Here is a 14,281-nt window from a genome sequence, read left to right as displayed (position 1 = left end):
TCTAAGTCAGGGAAGGCCACTTCAGCATATTGGCCACCCTCAACGGGCCACATTGACGGTACAAATCAGGAGTTCCCAGGTTCAGTCCTCCAGACTGCAACTTTTAGATGCATCCCTGCTAAAACACACCCCAGACAAAAGGTTGACTTCTCTCATTAGCAGCAACTCGGTTCTGTAGAGGCTTATAATGAGTCAATGATCCAGGTGTGTTAGAGAAGGAAAGCATCTAAAGCTTTTAAATTGGTTGTATTGATCCTGTGTCCAGATAGAGGGATAGCCTATGGCATCATGATCTGTTTGTTCTGAAGATCCTGCAGCTTTCACTTCATCTTCCTAACATGGCGCCTCCTCACCCTGAGGAACCACAGAGCTCTGTTAAGTTAAAAGCACATCTTGTGAAGTTGGGATATTTTTCCTCCAACAGGTTCTGGATTTTATTTCAATGTCATTTGTGAATGTTAGAGCCTCATTTTCAATAGTGGAGCTATAAAGGTTGAAAAAGGTTATTATTAAGTCTCATCAACATCAATATTTCCATTAAAAAAGGCAAAAAAATAAATAGTTTGATAGTGAAAAAGCCTCTCAGACTCTGAGCTCAAAGCAAGATGCCAGAGAACACCAAATTATATATATTTTAAATATTAGACAATTTAATTTCACATAATTATCGTGTTAGAAGCCATTTGTTTGTTAAATACTTAATGAAACATATTTACCATGTTTGATATTTGTTGTAAATGACGTATAGTCACAAAGGACGAGGTCATTAGTCTAAGTTTGTCATTTATTGAACGTTCAATCAATCAATCAATCAAATTTTATTTGTATAGCACATTTCAGCAGCAAGGCATTTCAAAGTGAACTACGTTCAGAAACTACAGCAGCTGTAAAGTGCCACAGCAAAGGTAAACAAAGTTAAAATTCAAACAAGTGATCAATTCGAAACCATTCCTACCTTTTTGCTCTCTCTCTCTCTCAAGCACACCCGTTGCCGGGGCAACCGCCACGAGCACAGATTACATTAAAGACATAACAATCAGTGAATGTTATGTTCAAAGAAAGTTGGATTTCATAAAAGTGGGAGAGCTTTTTGACCTTTACACTTTCATTAATATCTTCAAAGCCAAAGCAGCACAAACAAAATTTTTTGCTGCACAAGCCAGCACAAACGTAGCTGAGTTGATTGACACCCATTTTGTCTGATTGAAGATGGTTGACCTTGGATGACCTCTAGAAAAATTTCTTTATATCTTTAAAATGATAGCGGCACAAACGAAAATTTTTGCTGCACAAACCAGCACAAAAGTAGCACAAACGTTTGACACCAATTTTGTCTGATTTGAAGAAGGTGGGGGGGCCAACTTCACTCAGGTCAGAGGAGGACATGCTGTTCTCAGCGTCCTGGCTGCGTTCAGTTTGTCATCTAATGCAGAGATCGACTCAAAACCTTCCGGGATCGACGTATTGCACCACTGATCTAGTAAAACACGAACAGTTCAGAAACAATATGAAATGGGGGGGGGGGGGGTATTCATTAACTGATTAAGTCGTGTTTTAGATTGTTCTTGGAAAACTAATCACTCACGGCTGCTCAGTGAACCAACTTATTTTTTACAGCTGACAGCCACAGTAGCAGCTGACTGTTGATGGAGGAAAGAAATTAAAGTGCGTTAGACAGAAACAAGCGCAGTGCGCTGGACAATAAATGGGCATAAATGCTCCACCGTTAAACTCCAATTGATTAATTGGAGTTTGATTAAACATGAGATGACAAACACCAAATATACAATATGTAGTTACACTGCTTAGTTAATGGTTGTCTAAAAATTAAATCAGTAAAAACTTAACTGAATTAATATGTCAGATTCCCTCCTCAGCCTCGTCTTGATAAGAACAGAGAGCAGTTCACTGGTTTCTCTCCAGAATGTGATGAAGCGCAGACAGTTTCAACTTTACTCACAGAGAACATCGTGGAGCTCATTATTAATCATTATAAGAACAATATCTGTCAGAGAATCATCTCTGATCTGGTCGCTTTAACGGACCAGAGGCTTTGGAGCGTCCAGCAGCTGATCCGCTTCTGCTGGTTTTTCTCCCGCTGAGAGAAGTGATGCGGGATCAGGAAACGATCAGAGGTCTGCCGTCTTCTAATCACGTCATTTCGTGAATTGTTACCTGATTTCAAAAACGTTCTAGCAGAGAAATACTAAATGCTTTGTTTGAAGGCAACAAATTGGAAATAAAATAGTTTTTTATCTTTGACGGACAACGAAAAAACTCCAGCGCCACCTCTGCTCCAAACTACGAACATTGTCAGCCCCCCCTCTTTTTTTTTTTTCTTTGGCGGAGGATCAGTATATAGCTTATTGGTGTTTTACCATCACCACCAGGGAGGGTCGCAACTACATATTATTCAGGTGGATGCGAACACATAAATCCCCCCTGCCCCCACCCCCGAAGGTACGTGAACGCGCTATGCTCGACACTCCCCCACCGACACGAAGGTACGTGAAAGGTAAAACTCGCTACATTTACCCTGTTATGGGCGCGAGGTGAAGGAACCTAAGGGCGCTCAAGTGTATGTGAACACATCATCGGCGCGTCCCTATGTGTTGCATGCGCTGCATGCCCACTTTTTGCGCCACTGCCACCAGGTGAAGTGCTTTAGCCTTTGAGTTGCACCACAGCGCAGCACATTGAAACATCCAGGAGAAAAATATCAGCTTGTAAAGGAGGCTGGTATTGCGCCTGATATAAATCTATTTATATATGTTATCAAATTCACTTATATAAAGTTTTATTCATTTTCTTTTCATATATTTTTTATTGATTTTCTTCTTTAGATATTAGGTTGGCTTAGAATGATTCCAAATAATATGCAGGAATGACCTGGTGCTGTTACATGTAAATCATCAGGGAGGGGGGGGGGCACCTGGGGGGACCAATTAGATGTCCTGGCGGGACGCTGGCGGTGTTCAGTTTATCACCTAATGCCGAGATCGACTCAAAACCTTCTGCGATCGACATATTGCACCCCTACTCTAGCAAAGCACGAACAGTTCAGAAACAATGTGAAATGGGGAAAAACGCTATTTATTAACTTATTAAGTCGTGTTTTAGATTGTTCTTGAAAAACTAATCAATCACCTCTGATTAGTGGGTGCTCTCACGGCTGCACAGTGAACCCATTGATGTTTTTTTTTTTTTACAGCTGACAGCCACTCCCCTCTTTTGCAGGTACTGCATACCCCCACAAAATCTTTTAGGAGTACCCGACTGTACCCGCCTACTTTCCCCCCTGGCTAAAAGTCAATGATGCTTTGAAACTGCTTTCCGTGAGTGGAAAAAAGCAACAGAACGACTCAAAGAGAAAGAAAACAGTTAAAGTCACAGAAAAGTAATGCGACTGCTCTACTCGCTTGCTCAATGCGAAGTTAAAAAGCAGAACTAACTTTAGCTTCCAGCTAGCAGTGGCGGGAGGAACTGTCCTAATTATATGGCGAAGGGCCAACTGTACAAATTAGTTAGAGTGCATCCTGCCCTGCCCTGACAAGCAGCTAAAATCCAGTCATCACCGAATAAAAGTTTTGACCAGGTTTGGCTCTCAGACGGGAAATAACCTGACTGTCTGAATTTGGTAAAGAAATAAACCTGATAATAACAGAGAAAGATACAGTTGATAAAAATTGAAAGAGGGAGGGAGACAGATAAAGATAGAAATGAAGAAGGATAAATATGGTACATAGAGGATGGATAGAGAACATTGTCAAATTTTTCTTCCTTAGGAAAGCTCTGTTGAATAGACATATTCAAGATGTTCAAGTATTTCTTTAATAACTACGAAGTATATTTTGTTTGTAGTAATGATCTTTACATTCATTAAAGGTGCACCGGTAGCAATTTTCTGGCCAATTACCGATCTCTAAAAATCTGACTTGTTGAAATTTTTTTGTGAGCATGTGTGCAAAATGTAGCAAAAAAAAAAGAAGTTCGCAATCATGGAGTGACTGTTGTAAACCTTGCATGGAGAGATGACCTGGTGGTTGGGACTGTCCATCAGCCCTCTCTCATGGTGGACAGTGGCAGATTTTTGTGATCTTGTAGGTAGATAAGGTTTGTCAATAGGATCGGCTCCACAAGGGAAGGAAATATATATATATATATATATACACACACGTATGCAACTGTATGACAATGATTAAGTAGGGCCCGCACCTTCCCTCAAACCCAGGGACCCACACCCTCCTAAGTCCGGCCCTGATCGAGACTAATACGAACAGCACAATAAACGTGAAAACAGCCACGAATGAACGAGTCCGTAAAGTTGTGCAACTAAACGCCATTATTAAGATAAGTATCACAAATCTGTGCAGCGGGACATCTGACTTGTGGAGTGGCAGGAGGAGCGCTGTGCTCTGACAGCAAATGCAGGGCCATAATGCAGAACCTGGACGCTGGAGGTGGGAGGGGAGGTGGGGGGAGGTGGGGCTGCAAGATCCTATTCATAGTTTTCCAGACAATACTGGAACACACAAAAACATGCACAAATTACTAAAGTTATTTTTGTACTGTTGTAACCATTAAACAAGCTCCCCTTCAGTTCAGCCTTATAAGTGGAGACACATTGTTAATGTTACCATTATAAAATAAGTTGCAATTAAGTATTGGCAAAAATCAATGCAATTTTCACAGGTGGCTGAAAGTAACTAAAAAGTTACTTTTAATGTAACTTAGTTGCTTTCGAAAAAAAGGAATCGGTAATCTAAGTTACTTTTCAAGGCGTAATCAGTAATCCAATTAAATTTACTTTTTCAAAGTAACTATCCATCACTGCTGGCGACTCACTCTTCTTATACCCCACACTGATGACGGTAAATAACTTGCAGGTGTGTGTGGAATCCAGGAGTCGAACCCGCCCTCCAGGAAATTGCAGTCTCCAGTCTCCATCTGGTGGTCAACTGAGAGAAGGCAGCAGAAAAAAGCCAAAACCCCAGTTCCCAACAACATGAATCTTGCATGACATGGATGATAAGAGGCAGGGGTGAAAGTAGGCGGGTACAGTCAGGTACACCCAGGTGAAAAAAAAGTATACTTTAGTATATTTCAAACATACTTAAATTTGTGAAAGTACACTTTAAGTATACTAAGTATTAAGTATAAATATAAATATAAATATAAATATAAAAACCTATAAATATATCTGAAGTATACTAAAAGTATACTTGTACTAATTTCGAAATTAGAACTTTAAACATACTTAAACATAATTGTACAATATAAAAATACACTTTTAATATATTAAATAAAAGTATACAAAGTGAACAAAATATATATTTGCCCAAGTGTAAATATACACTTTCTCAAGTATATTTAAAATATATTTTGTGCTAAAAATATAGGCTCAAAATAGAATGTTTTTACAATTCATTTAACACTCACTACTTTAGATTATTAATTTCAGTATGTTTTAAATTACATCTCAGTGTAAATTTTAGGCTAATAAAGTATGCCGTTTTTTAATTTTCTTTATTTAACCGGGTGAACCCAGTTCAGATCCAGATCTCATTTTCGAGAGGGACCTGGGCAGAAGTCTGCAACACGCAGCGACCTGATTACAAAATGAGTACTATGTCACTTTTGTCATAGTACCCCCAAGAATTTAAAACTACTTTCACCCCTGATAAGAGTGAATGGGATCAGAGCCTCCTGAGCAAATGTGAATGTGTATTTTTTCTCTTTCCTGCAATACGAAATGGTTGGTGGAGAGGGAGGTAGTATGAGTGAACCTGTAGGTGTTAACTATAAATCATGTACATATTTGTAGCCATATTTTTATTTTTATTTTTTTTAATTAATTTTTTTAATATAAAATGCGAAAGGATTTATTTAAATATAAAACACTAAACATTCATATTTGCAAAGTTGAGCTAAAATATGAGGTTAAAGAAGATGATAAACTAGGAGCAGTTTGGGAACTCTGCTCTGAAAAGAGCCAACCTTCCTATCACTGCTTGACTACTTCTCTATTATTAATGTTTGTAGCCCTTAGCTCTAGGTGCTGTTATGCATATTGATAGGAGACATGTAAATGTCTTTTTAGTGCATTTCTGAACCTTTGTTTCTGTTCTCCACTAAATGTTTGTGTTTTAATTAAACTAAAATTAAATATTTTTATTTTGTTTTATTTGTACCAAATTCTTGAAATGTGCTATGTAGGGACAATGAGGAAGCCTGGAGAACATTTGAGTTGTTATGACTTAAACATATGACCTGCATGACTTTATTTTGTGACAGCGGAGGCCACCATCAACGATAAGAGATCTGTTCAATGATTTCCGGGATGGTTCCAAGCTGTTGGACCTGCTGGAGGTGATGAGTGGTCAGTCCATTGTGAGTACCATCTCAGCTCAAAACGTATAAACTTCCCACCTCAAAGCCAAAACTTATTCTAAGAAATCCTTTGACTTAATTTTGTTTTTCAGAATCGGGACAAAGGCAGGGGAATATTTCAAAACAGGAGCAACATCGGAAAAGCAATTTCCTTTCTGAAGAAAAAATCGGTAAATGAAAAGCAAATGCATGTTCAAAATTGAGGCTGAGAACTTTATTAGTGTCATTCATGAACAGTTATGATGACACATGGCAAAAATAAAAAAAAACAACAAAAAAACAAAATGGCTGTTGACCCAATCAACTGAGCAAAAAGAAGGAATGGCGTAATTTGCATGCCATTTAGCTTATATGCCGACCAATGATGGTGATATAAGTAATTGACGTGAATCTGAAGAAAAAAGTTGTGGCATCATGACTAAGGCTACAGAATTATGTGGTAGTGATCAGAACATCTGGAATTCAAAGTTCCATTTTTGGAGAACAATGACTTCACAAAACAGATGCTTCATTGACCCATTCGATAAAATGACCAGAACTGAAGTGGGACGTTCATATTGTGCAAAGGTCTAGCATCTTATGACATTTTTTAATATAGTATGGAAACAAACATGTATGTGTGTGCCCTTCTGTAGCTACTGGCCTCCACTAGAGAGTCACAGATCAAACATTTGGGTTTAATTTCTGATCATGGACTGCCGAGCAAGTTTGATGTGAGGAGACAGATTGCCCTGAAAATATTTGTTCTATTTCATATATGCTTCGCCCTTTAAGGCTATCGCTAGTGGGTATCCCTTGTGCGCAGCACAGCACGGAAGAAGGCTTAGTCCACGCCCATGGATGCTTCATCTGCAGTGAGCTAATGGTGTCATGTTGCTCCTTTGATGATTCGTTGCTGTTAGCACCCAGAGGGATGTAAACAATGGTGACAAACACCGCAGGAAACTGCCAAGGCAGACAGTACGGCCGACATTTCTGTCATGAGTTCCATCGCCTCAGAGCAGCAGCTTTTAACCAGTCCACAGTTCATACACCAACCTTCATCTTAAAAGAATCTTCAACCTTAAACATCAACTTCCTGTTGACATTTAAAACTTATACAAGAATGAATAGATGAAACTAGAAAAGAATAAAATAGCATAGAAAAATTGCAGCATATCCAGGTTCTGACTGAAATGTAAACCCAAAATATATATTAAGTTAGCTTTTAATATAGACGATTATCACTGCAGTCTGCTTACTATAGTAAAGCTCCATGGTGACATTACTAGTACTTCCATTACAAAGTTTCAAGTTCATACAGGTAAGTTTTGGTTAATTTGGAGATTTTTCTGTGTGAAATGAAACGGAACGACCAGTTAACAAATTCAATAACTGAAATTAGACCAAATTAAACACACTACATATCTGAAAATACCGAAGAGCTTTGGTCTGTATCTTCTGACGTTCATCCATTGTCAGATTCTCCAGAAATTGCCTGGTTTCAAATTAATGAAAATTAAATTATTTTTATATTGTCAGGTTGGACATATTTTATACCATATCACCCCTACATTCAACCATTCCTATTGGATTGTGGTGTCAGTTTTCAGAAAATATTATTGTATTGATATTCTAATGAATAAAATGATTTCACCTGTTAAAATAACAAACATGTATTTGTCTGTCTCTTTAGATCAAATTAGTCAACATAAACACTCCTGATATAATTGATGGCAAACCCTCCATTATCCTGGGCCTAATATGGACAATTATTCTTCAGTATCATGTAAGTTCACTTACGCTTATTGCTTTTACTTTTTTATTTCTTGTTGGGCATGACTTATTTCATTTATTTGATATGATCACAGCACAAAAAGGAGTTGAGAGCTTTTTATTAGCTAAGACTTAAGGTATCAGATGTAGTAATTTGACAATAAAAACAGTCAAAGGCAAACCTTTATGCATTGTCCAGATTTTCTCAAAGCTTTATTGGTTTTGTGTTTCCCAGATTGAAGAGTTGGCCAGCTGCCTCTCATTTGATTCCCGTCAGTCGTCCATGGAGTCTTTGGCCAGTTTGGACAGTCGCTCCACGCTCTCAAGCCGCTCAACCAGCAGTAGCCCTGTTCCTCCTAAAGGCTCTCCTTTACACAGTCGCTTTCGAGTTTCTGCTAAGAAAGCCCTGTTGCTATGGGTCCGAGAGCAGTGCCACAGGTTAGCTAAGTTCATTGGCATTACTGATCAAGGACACATTTGTATTTTCTCTGTTTCTGCATTCATAATCAATCACATCGGAACCTGTGTGGATTCTGTCTGTCAATACATGGTGGTAAATCTCCCCTTATATTGTCAAGCTAAAATCAGAAGTTGATACATATGCACACATATTCTCAGAATTTGAACTGAAATTATTTTAAACTGTAGAGCTGTATGTCACTGTAAAAAAAATATAATGAATACAACTTGAGGAATAGATTAAATTGAAAAAGGTTTGACGGTAAATGTTTCCTTTTCTGTTACCATGAAGCCTTGTATTAATTAGCCTAAGTCAAACCTGGTCTTAAGTGTCTAATTCAATTTTGGTTTTGAGTGGATAAAATATTTTACTTGATTTATATATGTTTTCCCTCAGATCTGGCTGTTCAGTAAGCATAAAAGACTTCAAGGCAAGCTGGAGGAGTGGTGTGGTCTTTCTCGCAATCCTGAACGCCCTCAGACCCAACTTGATAGATCTTTCCAAAGCCAGAACCAGGAGTAACAAGCAGAACCTTGAGGAGGCCTTCCACTTTGCAGAGACAGAACTTACGATTCCAAGACTGCTAAACCCCAATGGCAAGTACCTAAATCTGGTGCTTTTAAGTGTTGACATTTAATATTTTAAAACACAACATCCCACAAATCTAATTCTTTTCAGTGACTCTTCACAGAGTTAAGGGTAAACTGTGTCAAAAAAAGAAAAATCTACAATTGTTTCAGGAGAATCTGCAGCCTGGCAATATAAGCCACACTCTGATCTTCTGCTTTTGAAATGTTGATGCAGGTACCGCTGACATTAATGTCATCTGTTGCTACAGCATATTTATTACACCTTTATTCCCAGACCAGGTTTAAAGACTTTAGGCTAATATTGACCTAACTTTGTGTTTTGGTAACACACCTCTGCACAGGTCCGTCATGCTCATGGAGTAATTTAGAGAGGAAACAGTTGAAAAGTTTAAAACATTTTTTCTTCCTCTGTCAACAAGAAAAGAAAGAGAGACACATACAATCAATGACGTGCAGTGAGGTTTTTGCTGGTGAGGCACTGACTTACACCCATGCATGTTATTGGACGTATGGAAATTTTGAGCATGCATACAACACTGGGGGGCAAAAAGACTAATCTTTTACATGTCATCCGTAGCCGGGTTAACTCAGTGAAACTTATAAATGTAGTTATTAATTTTGTGGTATGATCCACAGCAAAGGCCAAGCTACACGCAGACTCGTTGCCATAGCAACTGACAACAATGCCACTTCATGTTTTAGGATTTAACACAATAAAAAAGCTAGATTAGCTACCGCTTTTACTTTACTGAATTATTTAGACATAAAAACTGTAGCCCACAAAACGCACATTTCATTAAAACACTAAACAAAAACATCTTATTGCTGTCTTACCTTTGCTTATCCATGAAATCCATGCGCCCCTAATTCTGCACAAAAATATCCATTCATCCAAAGCCAAGTCTATCCTCGGCATGTCTTTTCTACTCCGTTTAAGAATCGTCCATCTGTCTCGAAGTAAAACTTTCAGCTCTGGTGTTGGTCTTCCTTTAGTTATCATCTCCTGCTTCACTTGAAAATCCACTTTAGAAAACTGTTTAACTGCAGAAATATAGTCTTTCATGTTGACGTCGGTAGAGAGAAGAAACCAAATATATTACTGTACTTTAATAATTTACTGTATGGCTAGCTCCATGGCTAGCTCACTGTGTCTAATTGTATATAGTCTGCGGTTAGTCTGCGGTTGTGCAGTCACAATATCTGGGATCATGAGCGCCCCCTGCCATGAGGCAAGAGAACTGGCTGCCTTACCTCAAGTCTGTTCTCTGCCGTTTCTGATCGCTCCTCCGCACACAAACCACCAGTGGTGGAGAAAGTACTCAAAAAATGTACTTAAGTAAAAGTACAAATACACAGACAAAAGTCTCAAGTAAAAGTACCACATTAACATTTTACATAAGTAAAAGTAAAAAAGTACTGGCTTTTAAAAAATACTTATTAAAAGTAAAAGTACTTGCTGAATACCTAATTGCTAATATCATTAAGTTCATTGCTAATTGCTAATATCATTATCATTAAGTACCGATTGTATTTAATTTTAATACATCAGTAATGTGCCATTTAATGAACTATGCCAGAGATAAAGTATGTTTTTATTGTGTTTACTCTGTAACATAATTTAGACTTAGATATTTTATTCTATGCATCATAAATTCAGGGATGGAAACATCTTGTCTCCTGTCCTAACATAGCATGAACTTCACTTATTTTTGCCACTAGTGGCTTTTATTTTTAAAGAAATCGAACAGAAAGGTGGGGGAGGACATGGAACCAAGGAGCCACGTAGCAGAGTTGTAGTCTAGACCAGTGGTCCCCAATCCCCGGTCCGCGGACTGGTACCGGTCCGTGGGCCAATTGGTACCGGGCCGCGCAACAAATAATTAAATATGTCCGTTCTATGTATTATTTGAGTCTGAAGGATCTTTTATTTTGAAAATCCTTTAACCAGAATCACGGTTACTTGCGCACCAACATTGAGCCCACAAGCAGCAAAATGAGTAAGAAACAGATCAGATGTCTTTGAAAAGTTTCTTTGCAAAGGGGAAAAGGCCCAGAGAAGAGACAGGAGAATGGATTTATCCCGGACCGGTAGGTGAGTCCCACATTACAAGCCGCTCTGCGTAACATGCGGCGACCGGCTGCTAATGAGGCAATGAAGCTTCAAACTGCTTTGCCACGTAGAGACCAAGCAAGCTGTGCTCAAGCAACACACCTCGGGTGTCATTGTCTCTCATCACTCCCAGATGGGACCGTCTTGTTGCTCAGGGCTCCCGTTAGTAATTTTTGTGAGTTAAAATTTTCACGAAAGTAAAATGTTTGTTTTTGTGTCGCATCTGTATCTTATTTTGAAGGGATATATAAACGTTACCATAACGACCAGAGTCAGAGAGCGTTTGGGCAGTGGTCAAGAGGAGATGAGTAGAGCTTGTGAGTCTTAAGTCTGGTTTAGACGGAAAGATTTAAGAATTGTCGGCCGATTCTCCAAACCTCTGTGACCACAGAGCTGATAAAAGTACAATAGGTTCGATCGGTTCGTGTGTCCAAGGCAGGAGCAACACATCACACGAACCGATTCCAGACACGAACATCCCTATTCCAGAGGATAATCCAGTAAAACTCCCAACATAGCATACGGGTTTTTAGAATAACCAAACACGGATGACAATGTAGAAGCAATAGTGATAGTTTGTGGACTCATTTTAAGAGATAAAAGACCAAACAAAAAGAAAAGGCGATGGATAAAAGACGACGGGAGCAGCCGCTCTATTTGCTGCTCTTTGATTTGGAGGGGAGTTATGTTTTTTCATAGTTAACATTTTTAACTGAATAAACATAATAATATATAATAATGACCTATAATAATAAACATTTCCACATATCATGTCCAATATCCACCGGACTCTCAGTTGCGCGATGTCAGCTGTTTGGGATTCCCCTCTGTTCTTACGTCACCGCGCTTTCTGATTGGCTACCTGTCACATTCAACAGGTTGCATTCTCGTTCCCAGTCAGGGAAAACCCCACAGGGTGCGAGAAAATGGCCAAGACAACCCAAATTGGATACATTCAGGCTTTAGCGGGAACACCAACATGCAGAAGCCTTATCTGAAAGTTAAAACCTCTCCACTCCCCCCACTCCCGGGCCGCAGCAAAATTTCTAATTCTTGACCGGTCCGCGGTAATAAAAAGGTTGGGGACCACTGGTCTAGACCACCAAACCGAAGACCAAATCAAGACCAAGACCATTACCCCGCGCTACGTGACACAATAAAATTAAGTGCACCTATCAAAATTGCTTCTCAAATTGATCTGAGAGATCCACATTCCCATAAAAACACCTAGTTATTAAATATATAGAGCTGAAATAAATTTAACCAGTATCAATTCAAACTCTTCTTCATTCTGCTGTGCTACAATCCGCAGAGGTCTCCTGCCATCCCAAAAAAAATAACGCCCTGGGCGGTTGCCCATATTGCCCATGTCAGAAACCACAACTGTCTGCACCATTAAACATAGCAATTAACGGTAAACAACGCTCAACTATGAACACTGTCCAAGGCGCAATAAGCAAGAAGTAACCAAGCAGGAGGAGCACCGTGATTGTTTTCATCCTCCCTCCTGCTGCAACGTCTGCCACCATGACACGTGATGAAAACAAAGAGCAATGAGCATGCTCTGTGTTCTTATGTTCTTGTTTTATTTATTCGCCAATTAAATAAAAATTTTTTTTATTTATATATATATTAATGAAATGAAATAAGAGCTACTGCAGTATACGCAGAGCATTACGAGAACAAAGAACGGCTCTCAGTGAGGCTTCAGTCCTATCAACCTTAGTAAAGATCCGTCCAGAACAGTGGTTCTTAACCTGGGTTCTATTGGTCTCAGGGGTTCGGCGGAGCCTCTCCCACGGAGGTAAAGACACACTTGTGTAAAGTCGTGATGACGCGCCGCTTTGCCATCACTTGCTGCAGAGGATCACGTTACATTGCTTAGCCAATCAGTGCTGTGGAGGAGCACTGATTGAAGGAGCTCCACTCTCAGCAATGATTTGAACTTGTGTCTTTAATTACTTCAGCAAAGCTCACAGTTTTTTACCAAATTCTGTAGCTTTCGGTGTACTTCTAAATCTGCTCCTTAATCGCATCTTTTCGGGCCTGCTACTGCCTCTAGTGACATGGGGGTGGTAACACAACTAATATAATTACATTACTAAATCAGAATACCGCAAAGTCTTTATTATTTATTATTAATTTTTCATTCTCTTAAGAATGTAGAGCTAATTAAATGACCTAAACAAGACCTCAAAGTGGTTCCAGTTTCTCTCGTTGACCAACCTGTTGAAACTGTGGCAAATTTTAAATACCTTAGGTCGTTCCTGGACAATCAGCTCAACTTTACTGAAAACACTGACTGTATTTTGAAGAACTGTTCTCAGAGACTCTACCTTTTAAGAAGACTTGGTTATCTTGGGGTGACCCAACTAGACTCTTGTTGGGTCACCCCTATGTCTTCAATTTGGGGGAAAACAAATCATATATTATTTATCAGTACAGAAGGGTTCAGTGAATGCGCATATGAAACTGGTGGGTTCGGTACCTCAAAAAAGGTTAAGAACCCCTGGTCCAAAAGAATCGGATCGTTCCTGAATGTCATATCACTATATTGCAGACTTTGGTCACAGCGTTGTCCCATATATACGACACCTCAGTCAACACCTCCACACAATAATTCAGCACATGAGTGACAACTTTTTTTCATTGCAGATGCAACATGTGTCTCAGTACAGCTAGCTTTGCTAGCATCACATCCATGGAGCTTACCTTTCTTTAAGCTTTCCTTCCAAGTGACGCTAAAAGTTGGACGAAGTCCCCACCGTCTGTGAAAACGAAGCGCTGCTGATTTTACATGTCGCCATATCTTATGATTTATGCAGCGCAATTATATAACTGATGATTAAAAATTTTACTTAAGTACAGCACTTCGTTACTTTACACCACTGCAAAACACGATACACACACAGTTGGTGACAAAAAACCCACTGTACATTATAGACATAAGCTAGATTATGGAAAATCAGTCCATAT

At 39.1% G+C, this 14,281-nt stretch overlaps 1 protein-coding gene across 2 annotated transcripts in view; it reads left to right on the top strand.

The window, feature by feature from the left end:
- The window catches only part of LOC103458066 (uncharacterized), a 243,167-nt gene that overhangs the window by 55,544 nt on the left and 173,342 nt on the right, over positions 1-14,281 (top strand). For both annotated transcript variants that reach the window (XM_081603523.1, XM_081603524.1), the window contains exons 5-9: positions 6,295-6,390; positions 6,483-6,560; positions 8,066-8,158; positions 8,381-8,583; positions 9,002-9,201. In XM_081603523.1, the coding sequence (XP_081459649.1) occupies positions 6,295-6,390; positions 6,483-6,560; positions 8,066-8,158; positions 8,381-8,583; positions 9,002-9,201 (670 nt within the window). The remainder of the gene's footprint in view (positions 1-6,294; positions 6,391-6,482; positions 6,561-8,065; positions 8,159-8,380; positions 8,584-9,001; positions 9,202-14,281) is intronic.

The sequence above is a fragment of the Poecilia reticulata genome, chromosome 22 (genome assembly GCF_904066995.2).
Source record: "Poecilia reticulata chromosome 22, P_reticulata-male-v2, whole genome shotgun sequence".
In the NCBI taxonomy this organism is placed as follows: domain Eukaryota; kingdom Metazoa; phylum Chordata; class Actinopteri; order Cyprinodontiformes; family Poeciliidae; genus Poecilia; species Poecilia reticulata.
The sequence above is the reverse complement of the archived record's forward strand: the minus strand, read 5'-3'. Positions and strand labels throughout refer to the sequence as shown.